We start from the raw sequence: 25,496 nt of genomic DNA, 5'->3' as shown, positions 1-25,496 counted from the left end.
ATGGCGGGACGCGGTGGGTATAGGGTACGGATGTCGGAATCATGTCAGTGAGGCTAAGGAACGGCTCTGAACAACGGCAAGTCGCTTTTCAGCCACTCAAAGCTTGAAGCTTCTCGGGGTGGATACTGTTGCGCTGTGATACCGGTGCTCTGCTGTAGAGCAGAGATGCAGCAGTGCTTGGTGTTCTTTACGGCGAAATAGGTACTCAAAGATAGAGTTAGAATCAATCATGAAGATAGATTAACAGCAAGTAAATACGGGTACACATGGGCTTGTCGACTCGAAGCAATGAAGTGTTGAAATCTGGAGTGTCAAGTGTCAGGGTCAAGTGTGAATTCCCCAATTCCCAGAATCCCCACAAGCAAAGGAGAGTGGGGCTGCCTCGCAGAGCTACGCTGAACTGCCGCTGCTCACCGCCTACGCACAGAAACTTCCACCAAAATCCCCTCCAAAATCTGGGACCACCATTTTTTCCACTCATCGCCCAACGAATTTCCCATCGACTCGGATTCCGTCGACAATCCGCGAGTCACCGTCACGATGGGTACGTAAACAGGCCTCTTAGAAGCCTTTGTGTGCGAGTGGAGAGATTCGGAAATACCGTTTCTCTCTGCGAACCATGGCATCTCCGTTCCTGGTTGAGATTCGTCGTCGTTGCGCTGCTGTCAGTCCTCTTCTCAATCGCGAGAAGAGCCTGCGGAAGCTCAGAGACAATCCATTACCGGTTGAGCGCGCCAAAATGAGCATACCAGAACCAAAAGGCTGACTGGAGTCCTCGCCCGGTAATAGGTATCGATCTGCGGAAGCACCACGAGCGGTCTACGCACCGCAAGGCCCCCAAGAGCGACAATGTCTACTTGAAGCTTTTGGTGAAGCTCTACCGCTTCCTGGCCCGTAAGTTTTGTTCCCAGGCCTTGAGCCGCCAAAAGCTCGAAAAATTGTGCTCACCGCCATCTGCAGGCCGCACCGATGCTCCCTTCAACAAGGTGGTCCTTCGCCGCCTGTTCATGAGCCGCATCAACCGCCCGCCCATCTCGCTATCCCGCATCGCGGCCAACCTCAAGAACGGCAACGAGAACAAGACGGTTGTGGTTGTCGGCACCGTCACCGATGACAATCGCCTCCTGACGGTCCCCAAGATGAACATCGCCGCCCTGCGCTTCACGGCCACGGCCCGCGCGCGCATCACGGCTGCCGGCGGCCAGACCCTGACACTCGACCAGCTGGCCCTCGAGAAGCCCACTGGCGCCAACACCCTGCTGCTCCGCGGGCCCAAGAATGCCCGTGAGGCCGTCAAGCACTTTGGCTTCGGTCCCCACAAGCACAAGGTTGGTTCCCTTCTCCCTCTTGCTCACCTTCTGCGCCGGTATCTGGCTTGGAACCTGAGAACTGGACTGACACCGGAAACAGAAGCCCTATGTCGCGTCCAAGGGCCGCAAGTTCGAGCGTGCCCGTGGTCGCAGAAGGTCTCGTGGCTTCAAGGTCTAAAGGAGGATACCCTTGGAGGGAGTTTGGGGCAACATGGCGTGGGGTTCTCGGTTGCATGGCAATGGGTTTGGGCATGTGCTTTCCGGGCTTGTCATTACTGGCAGCATATGGGCAAAAAAAGTCATTTTCCCTGTTTATTTCGAACGGACGGCATGAAAAAGGAATTGACTGGCGCGCTATTGCTGATGCCATGGCTACCAATGACGAAGTGCCATTTGCCCTACGGCTAACCCTCCCTATCGGAATGCTGTGATTGTGAATCTATTTGTACAGATATCGTGACATACTATACATGTGCTCTAGGTATGTATTGTACATACAAGTAGGATCTTGGGGTATTACCTCTCCTCGCAAACTATCCGGATACTTTCCCAACTATGATTCAGGCTGGTCAATATCCTCGAGCTTGACATCTCCTTTCCTTCTGAGCGCTACAAAAAAGGCCTCCTTGGACTCCTGACCTGGTGTCAGCATGCTCACAGACAAGATCAAATCCAGCCGTTGTCGTGGGGAAAAAAAAAAAAAAAAAAAAAAGAAAAATCCAAAAAAGAATGGAAAAGCTACTCACGCTCCGCGACGACTCGGGCTTCTCCCGGTGCACTCGCGCAAACATCTTTTTGAGCAAGCCTTCAAACGCCTTGTCCTCGGCGCCCTGGTAGAACTTGCAGACAAAATTCCCGCCCGTCTTGAGCGTGTCCGAGGCGAAAGAAAGGGCGGCTCTACAGAGGTCCTGGTGTTGGGGGTGCGAGGTGGCAGGGACCGGTGTGGTTAGCATGAGGGGAAGCTTGAATATCGGGGTTATGGATGTGATTCATTTATTATTCGGTGCGGGTATCTGGATATGAGAGGAGGAGGGGTGACGGTGTGGGGTAGGGAGGGATGGAAAGTTGGGGGTAGGGGCAAGAAGGAGGGCAGCGGTTTACCATGCTCCCGGCGTGGTCCCGAAAGGCGACGCCGCTCGTATTCATCATCCTGATATGCGGGTTACTCAAACTGCGGATGGAGAAGCCGTGGGTCTGGGGCCAGGGTGCTGACATGTCGCTGAGAACTACCTGTTCCCACGAGTTAGACCAGTTAGGTGAAAGGGCTCGTTGTTGCTTGGGTCTTGCGTTTCAGAAAACGGATCCTGGGGGACCGGACGAGATGGCTTGGGTCAACGCACGTCTACCAACCGGAGATTTGGCTTGGACTTGACATCCTTGGAAATGGTGTTGTCTGTTGTTGCTGTCGTGGGGGAGGAGGATGAGGGTGAGACTGACCCGACTTCGATGTCGAGCGCGGCCATACGTTCCAGGTCGATGTAACTCGGGCGGTCCGTGATGCTCTCCTCACCCTCAGCGTCCTCCTCGCCGGTGGTCTCGGTCTCGGCTTCAGCCGGCTTCCCCTTCCCCTTTCCAGCCGCCAACTCCGCCCTCCTCCTCTTTTCCCCGTCCAGCAGAAACTGCTTCACCATAGCCTGCACCCCGGGAGACAGGAAATTGCCCTGGATGGTGCTCACCCCGCGCGGCGGCTGCGCGGGGATGATGTCGATGCCGACGACGCGGCCGTCGGGCGCCGTCCGGTCCACGGCCACCTGCGACCACGACCCCGGCGCAAACCCCAGGTCCACAACAACCTGCCCTTTGCCCCGCCTAAAGAGGTGGTACTTGGCGTCGAGCTCAAGGAGCTTGAAGGCGGCACGCGACTTAAGCCCCATCACCCGGGCCTCGCGCGCAAAATGGTCGGCCCCCTGGCGCTGTTTCCAGCGGGACGAGGCTGAAGACGAGGGGCGGGTGATTAGATGGGTTGGGAGTGGTGAGGGCCATGGCTGTAACGTCGAACTAAATCCGGAGAGGATGGATGTTGGCAGGGCGGTGGACGGGAGTGAGCTGCCTGTATTGTAGATGGACCGCGGACATGAACGCCCTGCCAGGCGAAACGGCGCCCGGGTCCATTGCGCCTGCATAAGTGCGGCTTTTTGCAACGTGTTACCGCATAAGCAAGAGACTTGGAACGTGATCGTCCTTTCTAGTTCTGGTTATGGATGTGAATGGAAGGAATATTGTGAGATAAAGAATCGTATGTGTTGAGCGTGTGGTTAAGTGAAGAATTCAGTATGCTTGCTGTCTTGATACATACAACCCCTCAGTCCGTTGCATGTTGATATGAACTCAGCATGATGGATATCACATTAAGCGGTGTGACCTTTTCCTTAGTAGCATAACCTCGGTTGTTGGTAGTGAGTTCAATATCTCAGGTTAGGGGTATTGTTCGTCAACGTCACTTTCCGTTTGAACCTTCTCATAAATTCACGTTGTAACTTTCTTCTTGTGAGAGAGACTTGGTGATTGTATTCGCTCAATACTGCCGACGGTCTCATGGGAATCACCTCTCACGTCACTATTGGCAGCATCATCATGATCCAAAAACACGCGAGGCAGTTCACTGTCTAAGACGACGCAGACCCGGCTCATATCACACGAAGCCTTCAAGCAAGCTCTAGCAGACTCGAGCCACAGCCCAAGTATCAACCGGGCAGGTACAAGTACCCACCATAACGCGTCACCAATCTTGGGGACAATCAACCGATGGAATACATTTTGGTAGACGGACCTCCATATTGATGAACAGTAAGAGTGACAAAACCAGAAGCGACGCCCCCAGCCTAAGCCCAACCTCAGACCAGACCAAGCCAGCCAAAGCACAAAACCTAAACGAACAAAATCCGCAAACGCCGAACAATGCAACCACCCAAGCCCAACCTGCACCCACCAGCAATCACCCTATCCCAACCCGAACATGCTACTGTACAATACAACTACACCCCAAAGCCTCACGACAGCCTATCCCTTACCCAGGTAAGTAAGGCAAAGCGTTAGTGCCATCAAGCCAAGAAGGTAGCACCCACGCCCCTCCGGTCCCTCTTCAGCGGCGAAAACGTCTTGCCAGCGCCAAAGGCATTCTTGACGCCGCCTACCCCACCGCCAACCGCACGACCAGGCACCGTCTTGGCCACAGCAGCAGCCTTGGTGGCAGCAGCGCCTCCCGCTGCCTCTCCATCCGCAGCGGCAGCGGCAGCGGCAGCGGCAGCTTTTACGGATGGCGGCCGCTTGGAGGAGATTCCAGCCGCACCAGCGGCGGCAGCTGCAGAAGAAGCAGAAGCCTTCACCCGCTCACCCTCGTCATCATTGTCAAACAGGGTGGCTGGGGCGTTGGACCCGAGGAGCTTGCGCTTTTTCTTCTTGGGCTCGGCTGGGGCGGTTGCTGCTGTTGTCTTGTCGGTCTTGGTGCTGCCTTCTGTTGAGCGGTTCTCCTGGTCTTCTTGACCGGCGCTGTCATCGTCGGGCTCCTCGGCAACCTGTTCCAGGGTCGGCTCGGCGCGCGGGGCTTTGTTGACTGGCCGTGAGGTCAGATTCTTCTTTGAAGCGGAAGAGTCGGCTAGCGGTTTTGTCCGTGGCCGGCCGCGCGGTTTCTTCTCCACAAGAGTCTTGCCAGCTACGGTAGCTTTTACAGCGGGGTCCTTGGGTGGTTCGGATTCCTCGGCTGTGTTGGCTGGGTCTGGTTCGCTGTCGCGAGCGGCGGTAGCGGTAGCGGCCCGGGCTCGGGGCACTGGCGTATTGTCCTCGCCGGCCAGGTTGGGCGAGGTGTCGGTGATGGTGGCGGTCTTGTTAAGGAACGGGGTGATGGAGAAGTTGGACTTCTCCGTGACCATGGACAGGTCGATACCCCTCTTCTTAAGAGGGCGTTTCGGCCGGTCATCCATGTTGCCTGGCGTGAGGAGGACCTTGTCGTCCATGTTCATCTCATCAGGAGCCCGCTTCTTTTTAGCGTTCCCTTTCGCGCCCGGCTTCTTAAGCGGCACTGTGGTCGTAGAAACGGTAGAAATTTTGGATGTCCTGTCTTGCGCTTTATCCAACTCGGCCCGGCACTTTTCGAGCTCCTCGCGCGTCTCCCTCAGCTTGCTTCGAAGCTTCTCCACTCTGTCACTCAGGGCTTGCTGGCGATCTTCAGCGTCGGTCTGGGCCTGCTCGCTTAATTTTCGCAGCTTTTCCTGTTCCTTTTTCTCGTTCATTAAGGCTTGCCTAGCCTCAGCCAGCTCTTGCCGCAGTTTTGTGATGTCTTCCTCAGCGGCCGAAGTCCCGCTGGCTTGGGTCTTTGCCTGCTTCTGCACGGCGCGCCTCTCGGCACTAAGCGCCGTTTGAGCCTCTTCAAGGCTCTCTCGAAGCTGTTCTATCTCCTCTTGCATCTGTGACGCGGCGCCAGTTTTGGTTTGTGCCTGTTCAGCCCTGCGCTTTTCAGCCGCAAGGCTCTTCTCTGCCGCTGCCAGTCGCTCACGAAGCAATGTCAATTCCTCCTCGGCTTGGCGGTTCGTCCCTTCGTGCTCTTTCCTGACTTTCTCGACGAGCCTTCTCTCACCCGCCAATTGCTTTTCCAGCTCTTGAACTTGCTTACGCAGATCTGCCTCATCCTGCTGCCCAAGATCCTGTCTTTGTGTTATCTTTTGCATAGCCCGTTTCTCATTGGCAAGCTCGACTTCCAGCATGTTGAGCTGGCGCTCCAAGGCCAACTTTTCGGCAAGCACATCCTTCTGATGCGCAAGCTGGGATCGTAAATGTTCTATCTCCGGCTTGAGAATGGCGACTTCGCGAGAGAGAGCAAGCTTTTCGGACAAAATCTTGGCCGAGTCCTGAGACACGGCGTTGAACGCGGAAAGCTCGTCCTGCTCAAGGTGGTGTCAGAAGCAACGGCAGATTCTAGTACTGGCAATGTGATAATACCTTGAGATCGGCAATTTGGCGGGCCTGCGAGGCCACGAGGATATCCTGCCTGCGGCACCTTTCTTGCGCGCCTTCTAGTTGAATGCGTGTGTCTTCGACTGCGTCGACCAGCTCCTTTAGGCGTGAATCTCTCTTCGCCAACTGTTCTTTCAGGGATGTCGCCTCATCTCCGAGCAACATGCCGCGCAGCTTAGCCCGACGCGCTTCCTCGTCCTTAATCAAAAGCTCGCACTCATGGATGCTATGACGGTATCTCAGCTGAAGGTCGTGCAAGATCTCGGTCTTCTAGTATCAATTGAATGTCAGGAACTGTTTGCGCTACATCTCTGATTGATCGTTGAAGACCGTACCTTTTCAGAGTCCATGTTTACACATGGCAACGCGCTTTTCAGCGGCGGCATGTGGACACAGCAGCGGAAAAGGAGAGTTAAACCAAAAGACAAAAGATCGCTGGTTGAGTAGGGGTTTTCTTGGCAGTGTGAAGCCGGATGACAATGTGAAGAGCGGGTGTAGTTCGAAGTCAGAGGAATGCAGTCCGAGACAACAATTGACGCTCACTTGGCTTGATGTAAACATTGTTCCCAAAGCAGCTTAGCTAGCTGGATGGACCCCGCGGTTACGGCCAGACTGTCGGGCCGTCAGTGCCAAGCCGGCCGGCTGCCGCGCACAGGCCTTTGGTTCCATTGCTTGGAGCCGGCTAACCCTAGGGTTTAGTGAGGATGACAAGTGAAGGTACTGTACTCCAGTACCGTAACGTACCTTAGAACTCTCACTACTGACTCTTGCTAGCCACAAAACGGCGTCATTGGCAGAACAAGAGGGATTGACTTTTCACGCCTTATAATACTCAAAGTAACATAAGCTTCAGTCATTCAGGTATAGCTTATTGTTGGAGAGCATGGATCGCCGTTGATACAGATCCTCCAGGTACCGAGGACAACGTCTAGGCGGGGCCGAGGGCTGTCGTTTTAGCCTGGCCTTGAGGACACCTTTGATTGACTCCAGCGGAGCTCTGGCCCAATCAACCGCCAAGCTCCCATCGACAACCTTGACGGCATCTGTTAGGGAGCAATTGGCCCTTAACGACAGGGACACTTTTCTTCACTTCCGGTTCATTCACTGCGTTTCACACACGGCAGCGAAGATGCGCTGGTTACCCTCCTTTCTGTCCGTTTCTCTCCTCGCGGCCGGGTCACTCGCCGCGAGGAAGTCTAGCGAAGAGCGTTTCAAGACCTACCACGCCAAGTCCCTCTCCTCGACGCCCGTCAAGCTCGGTGACTCGACGTACCGGGAGCTTACCAGCACCCCGCGCGACTACACCGTCGCCGTCCTTTTGACGGCCATGGACCCTCGGTTCGGGTGCCAGATGTGCCGCGATTTTGGGCCCGAGTGGGATCTGCTGTCCAGGAGCTGGGTCAATGGAGACAAGGCTGGCGAGTCCCGGATTGTCTTTGGGACTTTGGATTTTGCTGATGGGAGGGACATTTTTATGAGCGTATGAACACCCAGTCTTCCCATCCTCTCGTGACGGCGCAGATGGCTAATACTATGGCACAGCTGGGCTTGCAAACGGCCCCGGTGCTGTTCCTGTACCCGCCCACCGTCGGCCCTCACGCTGCTGCGTCGCCCGATCCCATCCGATATGACTTCACGAGCGGGTAAGCAACATATGATACCAGGTCAAAAGGACAGAGTCTTACGTCGGCTTTAGGGCCCAACAAGCAGAACAGGTTCACAGTTGGGTTGCCCGCCATCTTCCCGACCGCCCGCACCCGCCTGTCAAACGGCCGATCAACTGGGTCAAATGGATTTCGACATTTGTTATCTTGTCTGGAGGGCTTACGGCTTCCTACGTCGCCTGGCCCTACATCCTTCCCATCATCCAAAGCCGTACCGTTTGGGCCGCCGTAACCCTCATCTCAATTTTGCTGTTCACGAGCGGCCACATGTTCAACCACATAAGGAATGTCCCGTACGTTGCCGGCGATGGAAAGGGAGGCATCAGGTACTTTGCAAACGGCTTCCAGAATCAGTACGGTCTCGAAACCCAGATTGTGGCTGCCATGTGTAAGTCGTCCGGCACCCTATTTCTCTCTTTGCGGGCATTCCTGACAATACCAGATGGCATTCTCGCCCTTTCTGGAATTTCTCTGGCGATTAAAGTTCCCAGGATAAGCGACCCCAAGGCTCAGGGCGTGGCCGTCTTTGTGTGGGCTGCCATCCTTTTCGTCATGTACAGCTTCCTCATCAGCATTTTCCGGGGAAAGAATGCCGGGTATCCCTTTGCGCTGCCGCCTTTCATGTAAGGCTAGAGGCGGACCATTTCTCACGTTCTTTAAGCCGTTCCAAGTAGACTAAAACCTGGGTTTGTAGCTTCGGAGACAGCTAGGAGACCCGTATGTACGAATAGGCTCATTGGTGGCGCATACAGAGGAATTAAAATGGTTTCATTTGACTGTACCCTAGCTCGTACATGGCCCGTATAATGGGACGCTGTTGCACGTCGACTCGTATTCGAATGCTTCGTATGAGTTCCGAGGATGGAACGACGAATTTTCTTGAACTCAAGGATATTCTGAGCAATACTCACTTAGAGCAAGGGAAAGCAACTGATCCACTCGATCTATCGACTGCAGGTAGATCTGTCAAATCTGATGATTGTCTTTCTACAGGGTAGGCGACGATATTTCAAAAGGATGGGTCTCTTGCCCTTGCTAGACGGGAATGCATTGAGCCCGAAGGGGAAGTCTTAGATAGGTTTAACAGCCTTGACTATCTTCTTCTCGAGAAGGGTTATCCAGGTGTTCACTGTGCTTAAGGGTTCAAGTTCAACAGTCAACTCCGTGTTGAGGCATTGTTGCCTAAACCTCATTCGTACCTATGCCTACTCGAAGGAGCTATGGAAGGTGTGTCACTTCCCTCCCTCGAAACTAGCACACATGACACAGGGCACACATCAAGCACACCATGCTCAAGCTCTTGTCATCTATTTCTTCCTATTATTTTCAGAACCCAGATGTTGCTTTTTGATTCTGACTACCAGCACCCTCGCCTCATGGATGCCTAAAGCATTGGAACTTTATAATTTTAGGTCTTCCCTTTTTGACTGTGACTTATAATAGCCCATGTGCACTTGGACTGATTGGACTCAGCATGATCTTCCCATTGTGACGAGGAAAACGTTGGACAGTTTTCGCTTTCGCCATCGATGCTAGCTTCTATGCTCTCATCCTACTCATATCCGGCAGCTATTAAGCCAGCATTTTTGACGGTCGTATGAGCATTGAATAGTCGGGTTCGCGCATTGTACTTGCGGTCCATTGGGCCATGGATATATCATTTTCTCAATGGCGACAAGCACGCATATCTGATAGATCACTTCGCGGTCGTCACCCTATGGCACCTAATTCCTGTTCTTGAACTTCAAGACAGAAAGACTGCCTAGAAACAAAGCTAGGTTGATGTCCACCAACACGAAACGAGCTGTTGATCAGACAGGTAGGCACTTCTGGGGGAGAGCTCTATAGACGTCGACGTATCTCACCGGACCGATGTCAGCTCCGCAGCTATAGGGATCCGGCCCGAGACCGACTATATCGAGTCCTAGAACCAGAAAGGATTCTGAAACCCGCTACCGGAGTCAGCAAGACTCATTTGAATTGAACTACATATCTCCTGTCCAACCGAGTCATAATGTAGTATCGCCACCGCCGGTCGAATCAGAGAGGGGTGGCATTCTCAATCCCTCACGGCACGCTACCAGCCCTCAGGTCTTGTCTCTGTGTCCTGCGCGGGACAGAGCTGAGGTCTGCGAGCAATACACTACTTCCAAACCCATCTAGATTCCACGTGAGCGCGGTTTTTAGGAACGAGATCCTATTTGGTGTCTGTCGGTCGTCGCTCCGTTGTCAAGAAGGCCTCCGGGCGGTTTAGCCGAGGCGGCGACAAAGCCGTCGTATTGGGCCGGCAGAGGCGTGCCGTGCGGAACCGAGCAAAAGACCGCTGTTCCCGTGGTTCTGGGCTGGGCTTCCGGCTAATAATATGCGGCTTAATGTGAGTATCATATAGGACCGTCGCGAATGATGAAGCGCGGTTTCAAATAACGGCGTATTTTAGCCATCAACTGCCGCTTGGCTCCATAGGTCAGCCGGTATGACACGGCCGTGGAGGAGGGCAGCTCATGGTTCGCAGCAGCAGGCCGGGGTCCCCGCATCGATGATCCCTCCCAGTTAAGCATCTGGTTCAGATGACGATGTGGAGTGATTGTGAGCTCAGTCGATTCAAGATGTACAGCTCAGGACAACAAACCTATGACCAGTCGAACTAACCAAGGAACGAAGGTTCGGCGCTACTCATCCTTCAAGGCTGCTTCCAGACTGCCATCCTGTGTGGCCAGTTTCCGGCAAGGTCTATGCGGCAGCCATGTTGCTCCCAGGCGACTACCATTCATCCTCCCGGAGCAATATGGCGAGTGCCTATCCTGTCTCCGCATATTAGCTCAAACTGTAGCCAACCGTTCCTCCAATATGGCTGGGCGCCTCGAGCCGCGGCCACCATGGGTGGGGTTTCTCCACAGCCTTGCGATGGCTGCAAGGGGTAATGGGGGCTCCCTTTCCTTGAGTGTAACTGAGCGACAGATCGAAAGGACATGCATGAGGGTGGGATAATTCCCCCAGATTACCAGGACGGTACCCCGATTCCCCACAATTTGATTGCCAATCGCAAGCCAAGCTCCTATGGGCCTTGCCGCCAATCCAGGGCCGGACCGGCGGTGGTCGACTGAGAACAAATGAGGCCCTATATGAAAGGTGAGATGGGATCTGGAAGCTGTCCACTCGCTGGGCTCGGCACTCAGACGCTGCCCCGCACCCTATATCCCAGCCGGCTCTGCTCGGTGCCACTCCAGCTTTCCTCGGAGGTTCCTGGCCGAGGCCTCTCGCTCTCAGCGGCCCTGTCTTCCTGATTGCATGGCTCCGATGCTCGCCTCAGAGACTCCGGGTTGCCGTCAGGGATGCTCTGCAGCGCCAAGGGGACTAATTCCCGGTATAAAGACAAGCTGCCCTCCATCGCTTGACGGGAGGAGACCTTACTGACCAGGCATCTCGTCTCAGTCTGAAGTTGTTTGTTGTTGCCCAACATGAAGTTCTCGCAGTCTGCCGCCCTGGCCTTCGCGGCTACGGCCATCGCCGCTCCTTCTCCCACAACTCCTCAGCAACCCCGGCAGGCTTCTGCAGGCTGTTCGTCTGCCGTCACCCTCGATGCTAGCACCAACGTGTTCAAGAGGTACACGCTCCATGCCAACAGCTTCTACCGCGCAGAGGTCGAGGCGGCCGTCCAGCAAATGTCGGACTCCAGCCTTGCCGCCGCTGCTGCCAAGGTTGCCGATGTTGGCAGCTTCCTGTGGCTCGACTCCATTGCAAACATTGCCAAGCTGGAGCCCGCGCTTCAGGATGTCCCCTGCGACCATATCCTGGGTCTCGTCATCTACGACCTTCCCGGCCGTGACTGCGCCGCCAAGGCCTCCAACGGCGAGCTCAAGGTTGGCGAGCTGAGCCGGTACAAGACCGAGTACATCGACAGTGAGTGCCTCCTGATTCAGAACCGCGAGAGATGGGAGAACGGAATGAGCTGTGCTAACACAGTACTCTGCGAACAGAGATTGTCTCGATCATCAAGGCGCACCCCAACACGGCCTTTGCCCTCGTCATCGAGCCCGACTCGCTCCCCAACCTGGTCACCAACAGCGACCTGCAAACCTGCCAGCAGAGCGCTTCTGGCTACCGCGAGGGTGTTGCCTACGCGCTCAGGCAGCTCAACCTTCCCAACGTCATCATGTACCTCGATGCCGGCCACGGCGGCTGGCTCGGCTGGGACGCCAACCTCAAGCCCGGCGCTGAGGAACTCGCCAAGGCATACAAGAACGCCGGTAGCCCGAAGCAGCTCCGTGGTTTTGCCACCAATGTGGCTGGCTGGAACTCCTGGTAAGCTTCCGCAACATTTTCTGCTCTCACACGCAGGTGACTTACCAAGAAAAATCACAGGGACATGAGCCCCGGCGAGTTCTCGACCAAGTCGGACGCCAAGTACAACCAGTGCCAGAACGAAAAGACGTACGTGAGCACCTTCGGCAACTCCCTGCGGTCGGCGGGCATGCCCAACCACGCCATTGTCGACACGGGCCGCAACGCGGTGCAGGGCCTGCGCGAGGAGTGGGGCAACTGGTGCAACATCAACGGCGCCGGGTTCGGGCAGCGCTTCACGACCAACACGGGCCTCGAGCTGGCCGACGCCTTTGTCTGGGTCAAGCCCGGCGGCGAGTCGGACGGCACCAGCGACCCGTCGGCCGCCCGCTACGACAGCTTCTGCGGCAAGACCGAGTCCTTCAAGCCCTCGCCCGAGGCCGGCCAGTGGAACCAGGCCTACTTTGAGATGCTCCTCAAGAACGCCAAGCCGCCTTTCTAAACGAGAGTCGGTTTTGCGTGCGGTGTGTCGGGTTGCCTCGTTTCGAGGATGGTGTTCCGCGTCGGAGAAGAAAGAAAATAGGGGACAGGAAAAAGAGACTGGATCGGTAACAAGTGAGCCGCCCTGGCGCTCTGTTGCTTGGAAAATTGTCGCCGTACCTTGGCTGCCTACCTGCCATATCCCCTTTTGGTGTAGCAGTGTCAAACGGTTGTATATAGCAACGGTGTTGTGGAAATTGTTGGTTGTGCCAATATCGAAGTAAGCTGTGATCTTTCCAAGCACTGATGCTTCTGCATCCATACATACGCCGTACTTGAACCACCGTATCCTGGATGCGAGAAATGAGAGGATGTCTTTTGGACAGACGAGGTGAAGAGGTGATGTTGCGAACTAGTCTGCCAGAGTTAGGGTGAGATATCAATCCCCTTTGACGTCAAACACAATTCGAACCAGTCCCAAAGTAGGGCGAATAGCCCCATTGCGTTTGCATCAATACACATGGAGAGCGTCTAGGTACTGAATCATCCAAAAGGATCAGTTGTGACTCTAGGCACGACGAGCAGCAAGCTGCCGGCGCCATATGCTTTTCCGGTCCCGACAGCCGGAGTCTGGTTGGAGCGCGGTGGAATCAAACCGGAAGCCGTAGGCCGACCCCTCTTAGCCTGCTCCAATGCTCGAAGGTGTCCTGGTTTTCGGTCAATCGATGGCAACTTGGCGCGGATGGCTGTGTGCATAAGAACAACAGGGTATAGATACACGTAGAAGAACACATATTATACATGGCTTGAGCAGCATAACCTAGCTGATCGCCCCAAGAGAACGAAGCCTTAGACGGCGAGTTCGGAGCACCCATCTGTTGAGGATCGAAGTCGCCGGCCGCGCGCGCTGTTGTGTTGGTTCAAGACACTGCGCTGCCAACTAAGGCCCAAGCCCGTGAGCCAGACATGCTCCCACTCTCAATGGATGAGCGATGCGAGCCAATGCCTGGCTGCGCGCGCACCTGATGACTGCGACGCAGCGACGGGTGAGGTGTGAGGGTGTTTGCCGCAAGCTCGGTACATGAGCAAAGCTGAAGCGCACTCATTTGGCCAGCCTCCAAATGCCGAGCCAGGCGAGGCCGAGTGATATGCCCGTAATGGCCCAACTCCTGCTGCGCATGCCGAACCTGGAGCCGCTGGCCAGGATCTTTGCCCTTTGCTGCTCAAGCTGCGCCTGCCCGGAGAAGTAGCTGTATGCTGCGAGCCCTAGAAAAGCGCCGCCACCTGAATTTTCATTTCAGCAGCAGCTCAGAGCTTCAAACGAATGAGCAGTGGCTCGAATGGCAGGTCAACGTACCCACGACCCTGCAGGGGAGGCAGTCATCTCCGCGATCTTGTTTGAGAAGGTCTTGCAGCCTCTCCGGCTTATCCAAGGACTGGACTGACGGTATGTCCTTGTCCCGGGCCATAACGGGCATCGGCTCAATCGCTCGATCGGACTGGCGGTACCCCAGATGGACGGATAGAGGTGGCTTATGTGATGGGGATGAGAGTGAGACTCGAGAGAAACTGCCCAGACCCACCGGGTAGCGTCTGGACTCTGGAGTTGTCTAGGCCGGGGGTTGATCCACTAAAGTTAGCGCAATGAAGATCCGCTAACCTCCGAGTGGGTCCTAAACCCTCCTGCTTGCAATTGCGTCAGCGGCCGCAGCGAGCCTAGCAACTGAACTGGAGTCCTGGACCTAGGAGTACAGTGCACTACGGCCTGAAACTGCCTTCAAAAAGAGCAAACCACTACCTCAACCATCATGAACGGTGTCATCGAGGCGCTGCACATTTACGACGAGCACAAGTAAGGAGGGCCTATCAATGAGAGGAATTGTCCACAGGTGTAGACTGACCCCGGCCCAGCACTCTAGTCCTCTCGCATACATACACATCGCGCCCGCTCGCAGCGAACTACCTGCTACCCCTCTACCTCGAACACCCTGTACCACGGCCGAACCTCATCTATCTCCCCAACACAAACCCGCCGACCCTCGTCTTCAGCCTTACTCACGCAAACCTCCTCTTTCTCGTGACCACGTCTTCCGAGATCGAGCCGCTCCTCGTGCTGGAGTTCCTGCACCGGGTCGTCGATGCCTTTGAGGAGTTCCTGGGGGCGCCCCTGCTGGCCCACAAGATCGAGAGCAACTACGATGTCGCCGCCCAGCTCCTGACCGAGATGTGCGATGCGGGCACCATCAGCACCACCGAGCCCAACGCTTTGAGGGACTTGGTCGAAGTGGAGGGTTTCATGGACAAGCTCTTGGGAAATCTCAACCTGCCTACGTATGCAGCCGCCTACCTACCTACCACCTCTGCTAGCCATTTACTAACCCAGTTAAACACAGAAAACCCAATCTCAGCGGTTCCACCTCATCGCCATCACATTCATCCTCCCTACTCCACCTGCAGAACAACACGCCCGCGCTGCCCTGGCGGCGGGCCAACGTGCGGCACACGTCCAACGAGCTGTACGCCGACGTGGTGGAGACGCTGTCGGTGACGTTGGCCCCCTCCGGGCGCCCCCTCGCGGCCTTGGCCTCGGGAACTATCGCCTTCACCTCTAAGGTCTCGGGCGTGCCCGACATCCTGGTCACGCTCACGGGGCCCTCGGGCAAGCACAACCTGCGCAACGTCCTCGACCTACCCGTTTTTCATCCTTGCGTCCGCCTTGCCCGCTGGAGGGAGCAGCCCGGTTTGCTGAGCTTCGTGCCGCCGGATGGAAGATTTACGCTAGCCGGCTACGAGGTCGATCTGATGCCTCTTGGTGGGCCGCTTGGCGGGGAGGGGGTTGGTAGTAGTAGTGGGAGCGCGCTGACGGCAGCCAGCCAGCAGCTGAAGCTACCTGTGAGTTTGGAGGTTAAGACGGGGCTTGGGCCGGCCGGGTCAGATTTTGAGGTCAGGGCGCAGGTGAACAGGGTGTTTGGGTCGACGGGGAGCACACAGCCCGCCGGGCGGGGATTGGGATTGGCCGGGAGTGGAGGAGGTGGAGGCGGGCCGGGTGCGACGACGGCGTCGCCATCGCTCTACGATTTGAAGGTCTCTGTCCCGCTGCCGGCCGACGTGCGGAACCTGTCTGAGATCAAGCCAAGCAAGGGTGATGCCACCTACAATCCCGGCGACCGGGCGCTCGAGTGGTCCATTTCGAACAAGGACCTAGCCCAGGGCATAACCTCTTTTGTCTTGCGCTGCACCGTGGTCGGGCACGTGGCTGAGGACGAGGACGACGACTCAGACCCGACCGGTTTCGGATTCAACGCGGGGCACCACCACAGTGCCTACTCTTACGATGATGAGCCGTACCAGAGCTCTGCCGCGCTAGCGAAACAGGAGACAGGGGCGGCAGCGACGGACACGGGAGGGGCAGACAAGGATGAGCGCAAGACGGCGCAGAATAGGATTCTGATGCCAAGCTCGGCCTCGGTTAGTTTCGCCGTCAAGGGCTGGCTGGCGAGCGGGATCAGGGTGGAGAGCATTGTTGTTGACCCCAGAAAGAGTCGAGGCTTGGCTGAGCATGTGAAGCCATACAAGGGGGTGAAGTACCTGACGGTGAGTAATGGCGGCGTCGAGATTAGGTGCTAATATCTGGATGCCCCTTGTTGGTGGCCAAGATACAGACGGGTTTACTACACAACGCATTGCAGTCCTCGCCCGTGCATCAGCTTCTCTGGCGTCCTCGCTGCATATTTTGGACTTAGACATTACGGCGTTCTCACAGGCCTTGACTAAGCATGAGGCTCAATCCAAGCCCTCTTCCGCCCGGTTGCCCGCACCTTTACCCTTTTTTCGATGAAAGTGCTATTTTTGTCTGTGTGACAGGCAGTACCAACTGTTGTCTGTGTAAGGTTGCACAATCCGGGGTAGTCTTCCCGCTCTCGGTCAAGCGTCTACCGTTGGCTGAATTACGAAGAATCCTACGTACTCTCAATATCCAAGGCTGTGCCGCATGCAGCAACACGTCCATGCGCTTGGCCTCATACACGACGGCATTACTGTGGTGCTCCGTATGTATCTGTCCTCATAACGGCTGGGAGATGGCCAGAATCACAGACTGGATGGGTGTTCTCGTTTACAACCAAGATTATTCGGTTTGATGGCTGAGCCAACATCAGCGGCGCCAGGCAAAGTCCCGCCGTTCGCTTGGGGCAAGTCATCTCGGATAGGCGCTTGCTCGGGCTCGATCCGCGGGAAGCAGCAGGCGGAATACATATGGGCACGGGTTGTTGGGCTTACTGTGTACGGTTCGGTTCGAAGCAGTGGGGGGCCTTTGTGGTGTGATCCGGGTACCGAACCAAATATCAGCCGCATCACAAAGTCCATTTCCATCTTGAATCTGGCCTGCGCCGTCCTGCGCTGCAACAGTGCGGTGCCGGGCAATGATACATTGATAACGCAGTGCGGGCGCCGATTGTGATCCGCGTTGGATTCTGGGGATTTGTACAGACCAACGGCCGGCATCGGAACTTTTGTAGAAGGATCCCAGCATAAAGCCTATCCTCCATCACACGGCTTATGGCTTATGTATTATGAGCAGCAGCTTGTGACGATACAAAGACAGCGCAGCGACGACCAGGGAAAAACACTTGTAAGGCTGTGAAGTGGAACAATCCGCCTGATTTCTTTGTTAAAGTGACAGATTTCAGCCGCCTATACAACAACCCCGGCGGGGCCGCCCCGGTGGCAGCCCCCCGATGGATCCCGACCCCGGACCCGATGCCGGAGATCCACCGGAGCTCCTTCATAGAAACATACTTATGCGTCTGCCTATCAGCAAACCAACGTACAGTACATGATGTTACACCTACACTAGTAACATACCTGATGCGCACTTACCCCGGTATTGCTAACACTTTTTATTTCTTGACGAAGCCTCTTATGCGCAGCTTCCTTGCAAGACTGTAAAAGAAGCATCAGAATAACGTCCCGCGTCCGCCGTCCTCCACGAACGTCTTACAGCGATAGAAACGGGCCAGTATACAGAGTACGGTACCAATCCACAATTTCAATGTGAACAGAGATCCAACCGCATCCAGACGAGGCATAATTTACTGAATGTGGTTGGGCTCCTCTTGCATCAGTAGGCTGCCAATGAGCAGATACCAAAGCTGGCGAACGCCTTCCCACGCCATGCACCACTCTCAATACGGATAATCATTGCCCAATACCTATAGTGTAGAAGCCGAGCACGAAGCGCAATCCGCCACGGCTAACCCGCCGATCCCTCCCAAGAATCCTCGCCGTGCATCGTAACGATAACTGGAGCCGGCATCGCATTTGAGTTAGAGCCGGCAAATGCCGTGTCTCCATACCACTCACACTCTAGCGGACGTGCAAGTGAAGTAACGCAAGGTATGGTCTTCCAAATTGATTCTGTTGGATCCAGCCTACCAGCAGCACAGCACTACGCACATACAGAGGGAGGGTGAGGTGGTGGGGGGCGCGACAAGACCATTAAAACCGCCCCCAACGCACACGCGCCACTCCTGAACTGACAACAAAAAAACAACAAAAAGAGGCCATCGCTTTGCATACATACACGTCCATGCATACATACATACATCCAAACAAACAAACAGGACCGAAAAGGCATGGGGGTATCATAAGTACGGGGGAGTCGGGGGACCAGGATAACAAAACCTGAATGTAACTCTGAGAGTCCAAAACAGCAGCAGCAGTCCCAGATATTACCATGACGAGGGGAGGGAAGAAGGAAAGAATAAGTAAAATATAGAGAGATAAAGATATTGAGAGTCCCGAGTAGAGTAACCCTTATTACCAAGCACCTAGAGATTAAGGCACAAAAGCAATTCCCCTCCGATGCCCGGCCTTGACACCCATGTAGAGACTGAACGTGGCCACATCCTGGAAAACGGAGCGGTTAGACACAGCACACAACGGCCGAAACGATCTACCAGTGTAGAAGATAAGGCTCACCCTCGTAACAATGCTCCCGGCCGCAACAGTCGATCCTCTCCCGATCCTGACGCCAGGGAGGATGATGACATTGGCAGCAATCCAGACATCATCCTCAATAGTGACCGGCTTGCCGTACTGAGTCCCTCGATTCCCGTCACGCCGCCGCGGATCCGTCGAGCACGTGCCTGTGTAGATACACACGTTGGGGCTGATGATGACGTTTTTCCCGATGCGCACCTCGCAGACGTCATTGATCAGACAATTGCGGCCGATGGATACATTGTTGCCAATGTGTATGTTGTAGCCGTAGTCGCAAGTGAAGGGCGCCTCGACCGTCACATCCTCGCCGACGCGCCCCGTATGGGTCACGGGCGACATCATGGTCGGGGAGAGGTGCACGCCCTCGCGGGGGTGGAGAATGTCGCGGAAGAGGCGGGCCCGCTCGGCGGGGGAAACGCCCAGGTTCGGGTTGGTGGAGTTGTTGAAGCGCCAGCAGGCAGCGTTGCACCGTTCCCGCTCCAGCACCAGTTCCTTGTCGAAGGGGTAGTACAGGCGGCCCTGGATCATCTCCTCCTTCTCGTGACGTGGCCGGTCGGCCGCGAAAGAGTGCGTGTGTGAGAGCGCGAGCTGCGCTGTCGCCTGCACGCCGCTGACCGACGGTGCCTGCGGCGTCAAACTCGACGCCGTTGGGGGAGTAGCGGTCCTGCCGGCACGCGGGAGGGGGTACGGGGGCTGGGCCATCGTTGTGCTTTGGGGAGGCGGTGGCGGTGGTGGTTGTTGCTGATCTGGCTCCGTCCGCGTGAGATCGTGAAGGGGTGGTACCCGCTGGTACTCCTTCGGTGTCCGATCCGAGAAGGCAGACATGGTGGCGGCGCTAACAGGGGTGGGGAACACGTTCGCCGATGTTGCCGTCGTGTATACTGACAGTGCTGAGAGCTTGTTGTCGGAACTGCTGACAATCGAGGCACTTGGGAGTGTCGACGCTGTCGGCCTATCGTCGTCTGCCTTTAAGGGACGACCTTGGGGCGGCGTAATTCGCAGCCCGGGCTGGCCGCGGTTATATGGCAAGGGATCGCGCTTTGGCTGCTGGCCCAATAATGGCTGGCTGCTGTTGTAGGGCGGTTGCTGAGGCATTCCATATGCTCCAGGCGGGACATAATTTGGATCCTTCGACTCAATATTGACCTGCGTGGGCTTGCTCTCGGGCTTAGACCACCCACCCTTTTGTTGGGGGTAGCCGAGGCAGACAAAGCCTCCCTTCATACAATTGTTACCTGCATATTTTGTCAGCCCCCATGACCGGCCGACGCGACCGCAAAGCGAGGCCAGGTAAACAAGCGCGTGGAATTTAATGATAACAAGAGAAAATATCAAAACAAAATGAAGCAACGAAAGAATATGAGATGCAGCTGCCTAACTCACACTCGGGTTTTTGCTCGTCACATTTCTTCTTCCGTCTTCTGCAGGTCAGGCAACCCGTTTTGGTCCGGTTGCTGAAATTCCGCTTGCGCTTCTTGGGGTCAGACTGGATAACACCGTCCCGGCGAAGTTCATGCGAATACTGGACAGAATACATGGTGTGGTCGTCCGCATCTGGGCTTTGTTCCCCGTTGTCCCCATGGTCCCCGTAGTCCACGCTGTCGCCCTGGCTCCCTGCCCTCCGGAGCAGATCGCCCCCCTGATCGTCTGACTGGGCGGATACCGGACCAGCCGAGTATGGCCCCTCATAGCTCGAATTGCGCTCCTCCCTGCCCTGCTGCGAATGCCATTGCTCGCTGCTGTCTCTCCCTTCTTCGCGCTGCTCTCGATGAGCATCCTTCTGTGGTGTGCTGTACCCATCGCGTGATTCCGATTGACGCCTGGCTGGCCCGTGCTGCTCTGTCCGTTCCGCCAAATCGCTCCTATCTGTCCTTTCTGTCCTCTCCAATTCCTCTGACCTCTCCAGCCTCTCCAGCCTCTCCAGTCTCTCCAGCCTGTCTAACCTCTCATCTCTCCCCCGTCTCTCTGGGGGCGATGGGACACCCTCTCTCCTTGGCGAGTCTGTGATTGACCGCTTTCGCTTGTGCGAGATCTCCACATCAAGGTGAGTAGCGGCTCCAGGGAAGGGCAGCCTGTCGTGGTTAGTGCTTCTCCGGGTCTCTGAATCCCTCTGGATATTGTTGGACAAGTCGGAGCTCCTGGTTTCCGGGGCAGATGACTGGCCGTTTGGCGGATCCAAATCTGTCGTCCCGTTGGTTCCTTCCGTGGGTTTTGCTGAGGCCCCATTTAGGGCCGTGAACGTTGTGGTCATCACCCCGTGCGTGCCTCGCTGGAGACAGCACCCTGGCAGGCACGCTTGCCTTAGCTGCGGAAGCGCTAGCTGAAATATGAGGCGCGGCTATGGTAATGAATGGCGCTGGCGCAAGTGAGGCAGAAAAGCGGCTGAACGGCCCAGTCCGGCACCAGTCAAGTCGCTTCCTGATGATGATTTTGAATCCAGATAATGCTTCAGGCTTGATAATAAATGAAACGAGCTCAACAAGCCGACTTAACGAGCATCCAACGAGACAGACGGTGACAGGCAGTGTTTCGGCGGGCTCGTGAAATCGGCTGGTGGGAGCAGCGTTTAAAAAAAGGGTGTGATCAGGCTGCAGGATATCCCCGGACGTCGGCTGTGATGCGCCAGTGAGGGAAGGTGGGGTCCCGGTGGCCCTGTCCTGGCTCCTTCGTTTTGGATGATGCGCCCGCGCGAGTGATGTGGCCGTCAAAATGGGATTTGCGTATGTCTGGGCGAGCTTTGGACCTTTTGTATCGGGGCCGCAAAGACCGTCGAGGCTGAGCGGTCGGGCCCAGAAATGCGCAAGGCAAACCCGGAGGCCGGTGTGCAAACACAAGCCTCCGGATGGGGCAGCAAAAACAGAAAACAGTGCAGGGTCGTCGTAGAGGCTGGCAAATAAACTGGATGGCCGCTTTTGTTTCCGTCTTTCAATCCCACCCGCTCGCTCACACACGCGCTCTCGATCTTAGTCCTCCGCCGCTAATTCAACCGCCAGCCGGTGGTGCTCGAGTCCGTTGTCAGAGAATTGGAGGCGATCAGGGCCTGCGAGCACGCTGATGTTCTAGCAAGGCTTGTGTGACACGTCAGAGTGGCATGAACCTAAATCGATGCTGCCGGGCTAGCACCACTGATTTGCGCAAATCGGACCGGCAACTTGGGCAAGCATTCGCGCCTGTCAGTGCTGCCGTCCCTGTCCTGGGGTCCTTGGCTGGCCTCTGTGCCAATGCGATGCTTCGAGACGGATGCGCGCAACGAATTACAGGCGCAAAAAAGAGAAAATATGGTAAAAATAATATGCCGTCTCGTCTTCCGTGCGCAGATTCAAAACGATGGGCGTACAACAGTGCCGGCAAGAGCAGTCCCAATGCACTCTACTAGCCAGCCGATGCTGTGGCCTTCGTTGCCGAATAATCGAAAGCTAAAAAAAGTCCCCAAGCTTCCTTTCGAGTCCGGGGAACGTGCGGTGCTGCTGGGCGCTTGGCCCCTTTTAACGCGCGATTATGCTGCGCCCGGCGGAAAGCGGACAAAGAGCTCGCCTGGGTCTGGGGCCGCAGCGGTAGGAGAACTGGGGAAAGGTGGCTCGTGGGTCGTAACAGGAGGGCGACGGTGCGTCGGATTACGACCTCAGTTTTGTTGCTCCCAACAAAATGGCTATAGGATTGTTGCTTGTTTCCTAAAACGTCGCCTCGAAAATCGGCGTATGGATAATGATTTTGGGAACAAGCAAAAGGGAACAGAAACCCAAAAGTTGCGAATGTCAAAGTAAGGTAAGATAATGAGATCCGGCAGCCGCTCCCCCAAGAGTGTGGCATCCACCGACAAGTGTTAAAGATGTACTGTGACCAAAGTAGGTACTCCGCAGTACTCCGTACCGCGCGAGAAAACGAGTTGCAACGCACAGACGCCGATGGCGCAAAGGGCTGGAATCAGATAGCGGCGAGATCTTGGAACCAGCGCCATGTGGGGCCCTACCAGGGTCGTGCCTGAGCTCCGGTACTATACATGTGTACGCGTACTTGTTCTGTACTGTACAGTACATACAGTAAAGTAGACAGTGCTGTATTACAGTAAGTACAGTAAAGTTCATACAAGCGCTGAAAGTGGGCCAGCAGCACCGAAGACCAGCATTAAAGGTGGGTACAACCGCGAAAGCGACGAACAACACCAAAGAGACAGACAGACCGTCTTTCTTATGGACGAGTGGGTGTCTTGGCAAGCTCGGTAAGTATACTTCATCTGCAAAGGACCTTTGGTTGGCACACTTGCCATTTACCCTTCATGAATCACGGTGTAAGCAATCGAGCAGCCGAAGTCACTGCCCGCATCACACTTGAAAACCTGGAATGCGCAGGATGCTCCAGCCACGACGCTGGATACCCTGCCGCCGAGCGCGCCGTCAGCACCTCGGGAACTCTCGAGCTGCAAGCATGACGTCTATCTTACTACCCAGCTTCAAGGAGAGTTGTGAATTATGTATTGGACAGTACGTGCCTCAGGGACTGGCGAAAAACGAAGGGTTCATGGATAGGTACCTAAGTCTCCCGCGGGTGATGGACCGCGGGCGCCAAGATATGTATCGGTACGAACCTGGCTCTGGATCACTGCAGGCTGGATTGCCTTCTTGGGAAGGGAATGAGTTACGGGCGGGAAGGGGTAATCCCACCCGTCCAAGGTTGAGCAGCCGGGCCAGGCACTTGCAAAAGGCGAGCTGCAGTTACCACACACACACCCCCTGCCTTTCCATTCTCACAGTAACGAGCACGCCAAGGGCAGCTCCGCCGGCACACTTTGGACATGGATCATGATGCTTGCAACCCACACCTCCCACATAACACGGGCCAATCTGGCGACTCACAAGGCAAGCGCAAAGAGAACATCTGCGTGTGAGAGAGCGGCTCGCTTGGGATTGGATATCCCAGGCGGTTCCCTATATTCGGTAGCCTATCCTCGCCCAAAGAAAAGGGGTACGTAGCATCATCCCCTTGCTTTGATACCTATCTACCAGCCGGGTGCTGCATTTTCTTCCAAGCGGAGTGAAAGAACAGCGAGAAGGAAGCCGGCAACGTGACGTCCGGGTACAATGGCTCCGACGACCACACAGACCGGCCAAACCAAGGAAACCCGTCTCTTTCCCATGGGAATTTTCTGTACCGTATCTGATATATTTACACTTATTGCTGTTGGCCGCACTTGCCTTCGACCGCCCAACATGGCGTGCGGGGGAGGGGGCGGGGAATTGTCCAACTTGACCAGCAGAGCATGGCGTCCATCTTTCCCGACTGGATGCTCTTTATGTGCTGTCGTAGCCACTCAGCTAGATACACCTGGTAGCGACGGTCTGTCATGCAACAGGGGCCCAAAGCCGCCGGATTTTCTCCCTTTTCAGGCATATCGTCCCCCATTATACCTACAAGTCCCATGAGGCTCGAGAGGCTCGGAAGGCTCCAGCCACTTCGTAGTAGGTAGCGAGCGTAGCAGCATTGTACAAAACACCCTGCGCCTACCCTATCTTCCGCTACGGCCAATCTTTGGTTGGATAGGGGGGTTGTGTGTTTTATTGACTTCGCGGACCACAGTTGAAACTCTCGCCGTCCTGGCAATCGCTTTGCCCAAGCTACCGTGTCGTGTCCGATATCCGTGGATCTCAAGAGCTGTATGGGCATCAATCCGGTAGCTGTCGGTGCAGTAGTCCAGCGGAGAGCGCATGGAGGTGGTCAATTGTTGGAGTTCGCGGAGCGGACTGAACTGAGGCTTGTGTTGCGGGGAATCAAAATGTCTTGGGCCGGCAGCGTGTGTCTTACAGCCCCCATCTTCAAAGGTTCAAAATGCTGTGTAAGCTGCCTCTGATTTGCCACTTGGGAATAATGGCTGTCCTGTCTGTTCTGCACCTGCATACACATACATACACAGCCCGAGAAACGTCGTGTGGATGACCTCTGATTCCTCGTGCATGTGTGTGAAGCATCGTTTCCCCTGCAGAAATGGAATGGTGCTTACAGGATCAAGGGCAAACAAAATTAGCGAACCTGCACCATGTTGTATTGCCCAGCAATCCGTTGACGATCATGGCCGTCAGCTAGGCCCAGTCTGTACGCCTGGCCGGCTTGAACATCTTGTCCCTCCACGAAGGCGGTAAAGTGATGCGAGGAGCAGCTGGAGTGACAGCGGTTGCCCGTCCACGCATATGGCTCAAGGTTACGCAAGTCAATCCCAGTGTTTGCGGTTCATACAGCCTGCCATCCTGACCAACACGGACCAATTCCGTTTCCGATCCCAGCACAGAATGCCAGAAGGGACCTGACCGGGCGGCCAGCCGCCGCCGGCCGCGACTGCGTCGCTTCCTGCGCTTGACGGCCTTTCGGCGGCTCCGAACGCCGGTCCCGTCAGCCGGTGACACTGAAAAGGATTGGGCGAGTTGCTGATGAGGAGCACAACGAGGCACCCAATCTTCCCATTACCTATCCGGATTTAATCGATTACCGAGCTTGCGCTTAGGTTGCTTCAGGGCCAGTCACTCTGAGCTCCGGGCCTCTGCCTCACCATCAAACGCCGCTAATGATTAATGATCCGAGAGAGGTGGTGTTCGGGGGAACAGGGGTCAGGCTTCGGGAAGGTGATCAAATTTAGCACCACTGCACCACGGCCCAACTTTGACTACCAGAACGGAGAGCCATCAAAACTTGAACTGTATTCCAGGACAGCGTGTTAGTTATACATGACCGCACTTTTGCGACAGAATAGCTATTGTACCTGCAAATGGAAGGCGACGAAGGCCGTCTACCCTCTTGGACGCGAAGAACAGTGTGCTACCGA

At 55.7% G+C, this 25,496-nt stretch overlaps 11 protein-coding genes across 11 annotated transcripts; 5 read left to right on the top strand and 6 right to left on the bottom strand.

Annotated features, from left to right (window-relative positions):
- Positions 1 to 540: 540 nt before the first annotated feature.
- N656DRAFT_831064 (60S ribosomal protein l18) lies at positions 541 to 1,601 on the top strand (the record flags this gene model as incomplete). Its single annotated transcript, XM_064818623.1, has 4 exons — positions 541 to 544; positions 790 to 894; positions 961 to 1,328; positions 1,411 to 1,601. 4 exons carry the CDS (start codon positions 541 to 543, stop codon positions 1,486 to 1,488), a joined length of 555 nt encoding a protein of 184 aa, XP_064667665.1. The 3' UTR covers positions 1,489 to 1,601.
- A 40-nt stretch (positions 1,602 to 1,641) lies between these two features.
- On the bottom strand, positions 1,642 to 2,460 carry N656DRAFT_782124 (ribosomal RNA methyltransferase). The gene is made up of 3 exons (XM_064815705.1): positions 2,412 to 2,460; positions 2,057 to 2,218; positions 1,642 to 1,944 (listed from the first exon to the last, which is right to left on the bottom strand). Exons 1-3 carry the CDS (start codon positions 2,454 to 2,456, stop codon positions 1,864 to 1,866), a joined length of 288 nt encoding a protein of 95 aa, XP_064667664.1. The 5' UTR covers positions 2,457 to 2,460; the 3' UTR covers positions 1,642 to 1,863.
- Positions 2,413 to 3,588, bottom strand: N656DRAFT_782122 (uncharacterized protein). Its single transcript, XM_064815704.1, has one exon. The coding sequence runs from the start codon at positions 3,431 to 3,433 to the stop codon at positions 2,642 to 2,644; it is 792 nt and encodes a 263-aa protein (XP_064667663.1). The 5' UTR covers positions 3,434 to 3,588; the 3' UTR covers positions 2,413 to 2,641.
- Positions 3,589 to 3,950: 362 nt separating this feature from the next.
- N656DRAFT_831062 (uncharacterized protein) lies at positions 3,951 to 6,703 on the bottom strand. The gene is made up of 3 exons (XM_064818622.1): positions 6,596 to 6,703; positions 6,246 to 6,530; positions 3,951 to 6,187 (listed from the first exon to the last, which is right to left on the bottom strand). The coding sequence occupies exons 1-3, from the start codon at positions 6,644 to 6,646 to the stop codon at positions 4,352 to 4,354; spliced, it is 2,172 nt and encodes a 723-aa protein (XP_064667662.1). The 5' UTR covers positions 6,647 to 6,703; the 3' UTR covers positions 3,951 to 4,351.
- Positions 6,704 to 7,004: 301 nt separating this feature from the next.
- Positions 7,005 to 9,007, top strand: N656DRAFT_782120 (uncharacterized protein). Its single transcript, XM_064815703.1, has 4 exons — positions 7,005 to 7,740; positions 7,803 to 7,903; positions 7,957 to 8,312; positions 8,367 to 9,007. The coding sequence occupies exons 1-4, from the start codon at positions 7,390 to 7,392 to the stop codon at positions 8,549 to 8,551; spliced, it is 993 nt and encodes a 330-aa protein (XP_064667661.1). The 5' UTR covers positions 7,005 to 7,389; the 3' UTR covers positions 8,552 to 9,007.
- Positions 9,008 to 11,106: 2,099 nt separating this feature from the next.
- On the top strand, positions 11,107 to 13,190 carry N656DRAFT_782119 (glycoside hydrolase family 6 protein). The gene is made up of 3 exons (XM_064815702.1): positions 11,107 to 11,824; positions 11,902 to 12,226; positions 12,287 to 13,190. The coding sequence occupies exons 1-3, from the start codon at positions 11,383 to 11,385 to the stop codon at positions 12,705 to 12,707; spliced, it is 1,188 nt and encodes a 395-aa protein (XP_064667660.1). The 5' UTR covers positions 11,107 to 11,382; the 3' UTR covers positions 12,708 to 13,190.
- A 160-nt stretch (positions 13,191 to 13,350) lies between these two features.
- Positions 13,351 to 14,325, bottom strand: N656DRAFT_297560 (uncharacterized protein). Its single transcript, XM_064809163.1, has 3 exons — positions 14,043 to 14,325; positions 13,487 to 13,969; positions 13,351 to 13,392 (listed from the first exon to the last, which is right to left on the bottom strand). Exons 1-2 carry the CDS (start codon positions 14,161 to 14,163, stop codon positions 13,788 to 13,790), a joined length of 303 nt encoding a protein of 100 aa, XP_064667659.1. The 5' UTR covers positions 14,164 to 14,325; the 3' UTR covers positions 13,351 to 13,392; positions 13,487 to 13,787.
- Positions 14,326 to 14,493: 168 nt separating this feature from the next.
- N656DRAFT_770477 (uncharacterized protein) lies at positions 14,494 to 16,312 on the top strand (the record flags this gene model as incomplete). Its single annotated transcript, XM_064813779.1, has 3 exons — positions 14,494 to 14,537; positions 14,597 to 15,016; positions 15,079 to 16,312. 3 exons carry the CDS (start codon positions 14,494 to 14,496, stop codon positions 16,310 to 16,312), a joined length of 1,698 nt encoding a protein of 565 aa, XP_064667658.1.
- A 770-nt stretch (positions 16,313 to 17,082) lies between these two features.
- N656DRAFT_782117 (uncharacterized protein) lies at positions 17,083 to 17,566 on the bottom strand (the record flags this gene model as incomplete). The annotated part of the gene is made up of 1 exon (XM_064815701.1): positions 17,083 to 17,566. A coding segment is annotated over one exon (219 nt), but the record flags the coding sequence as incomplete, so codon positions are not given.
- Positions 17,567 to 18,520: 954 nt separating this feature from the next.
- N656DRAFT_770476 (uncharacterized protein) lies at positions 18,521 to 20,936 on the bottom strand (the record flags this gene model as incomplete). The annotated part of the gene is made up of 2 exons (XM_064813778.1): positions 18,521 to 19,920; positions 20,069 to 20,936. 2 exons carry the CDS (start codon positions 20,934 to 20,936, stop codon positions 18,521 to 18,523), a joined length of 2,268 nt encoding a protein of 755 aa, XP_064667656.1.
- Positions 20,937 to 21,823: 887 nt separating this feature from the next.
- N656DRAFT_297741 (uncharacterized protein) lies at positions 21,824 to 22,606 on the top strand. The gene is made up of 2 exons (XM_064809164.1): positions 21,824 to 22,450; positions 22,532 to 22,606. The coding sequence occupies exon 1, from the start codon at positions 21,907 to 21,909 to the stop codon at positions 22,447 to 22,449; it is 543 nt and encodes a 180-aa protein (XP_064667655.1). The 5' UTR covers positions 21,824 to 21,906; the 3' UTR covers position 22,450; positions 22,532 to 22,606.
- Positions 22,607 to 25,496: the final 2,890 nt, after the last annotated feature.

Source organism: Canariomyces notabilis (assembly GCF_033297395.1).
Source record: "Canariomyces notabilis strain CBS 508.74 unplaced genomic scaffold N656scaffold_21, whole genome shotgun sequence".
In the NCBI taxonomy this organism is placed as follows: Eukaryota; Fungi; Ascomycota; class Sordariomycetes; order Sordariales; family Chaetomiaceae; genus Canariomyces; species Canariomyces notabilis.
The sequence above is the reverse complement of the archived record's forward strand: the minus strand, read 5'-3'. Positions and strand labels throughout refer to the sequence as shown.

Coding starts and splice junctions, on each gene's coding strand:
- N656DRAFT_782124 (XM_064815705.1), bottom strand. CDS start 2,456: ATGAATACGAGCGGCGTCGCCTTTCGGGACCACGCCGGGAGCATG. Junction 2,219..2,411: donor GGGACCACGCCGGGAGCATG/GTAAACCGCTGC, acceptor CCCCAACACCAG/GACCTCTGTAGAGCCGCCCT. Junction 1,945..2,056: donor AGCCCGAGTCGTCGCGGAGC/GTGAGTAGCTTT, acceptor ACACCAGGTCAG/GAGTCCAAGGAGGCCTTTTT.
- N656DRAFT_782119 (XM_064815702.1), top strand. CDS start 11,383: ATGAAGTTCTCGCAGTCTGCCGCCCTGGCCTTCGCGGCTACGGCCATC. Junction 11,825..11,901: donor CAAGACCGAGTACATCGACA/GTGAGTGCCTCC, acceptor CTCTGCGAACAG/AGATTGTCTCGATCATCAAG. Junction 12,227..12,286: donor GTGGCTGGCTGGAACTCCTG/GTAAGCTTCCGC, acceptor GAAAAATCACAG/GGACATGAGCCCCGGCGAGT.
- N656DRAFT_297560 (XM_064809163.1), bottom strand. CDS start 14,163: ATGCCCGTTATGGCCCGGGACAAGGACATACCGTCAGTCCAGTCCTTG. Junction 13,970..14,042: donor CCTCCCCTGCAGGGTCGTGG/GTACGTTGACCT, acceptor ATGAAAATTCAG/GTGGCGGCGCTTTTCTAGGG.
- N656DRAFT_831062 (XM_064818622.1), bottom strand. CDS start 6,646: ATGCCGCCGCTGAAAAGCGCGTTGCCATGTGTAAACATGGACTCTGAA. Junction 6,531..6,595: donor TAAACATGGACTCTGAAAAG/GTACGGTCTTCA, acceptor AATTGATACTAG/AAGACCGAGATCTTGCACGA. Junction 6,188..6,245: donor GCCAAATTGCCGATCTCAAG/GTATTATCACAT, acceptor CACCTTGAGCAG/GACGAGCTTTCCGCGTTCAA.
- N656DRAFT_297741 (XM_064809164.1), top strand. CDS start 21,907: ATGCGATGCTTCGAGACGGATGCGCGCAACGAATTACAGGCGCAAAAA.
- N656DRAFT_782120 (XM_064815703.1), top strand. CDS start 7,390: ATGCGCTGGTTACCCTCCTTTCTGTCCGTTTCTCTCCTCGCGGCCGGG. Junction 7,741..7,802: donor GGAGGGACATTTTTATGAGC/GTATGAACACCC, acceptor ACTATGGCACAG/CTGGGCTTGCAAACGGCCCC. Junction 7,904..7,956: donor CGATATGACTTCACGAGCGG/GTAAGCAACATA, acceptor CGTCGGCTTTAG/GGCCCAACAAGCAGAACAGG.
- N656DRAFT_782122 (XM_064815704.1), bottom strand. CDS start 3,433: ATGCAGGCGCAATGGACCCGGGCGCCGTTTCGCCTGGCAGGGCGTTCA.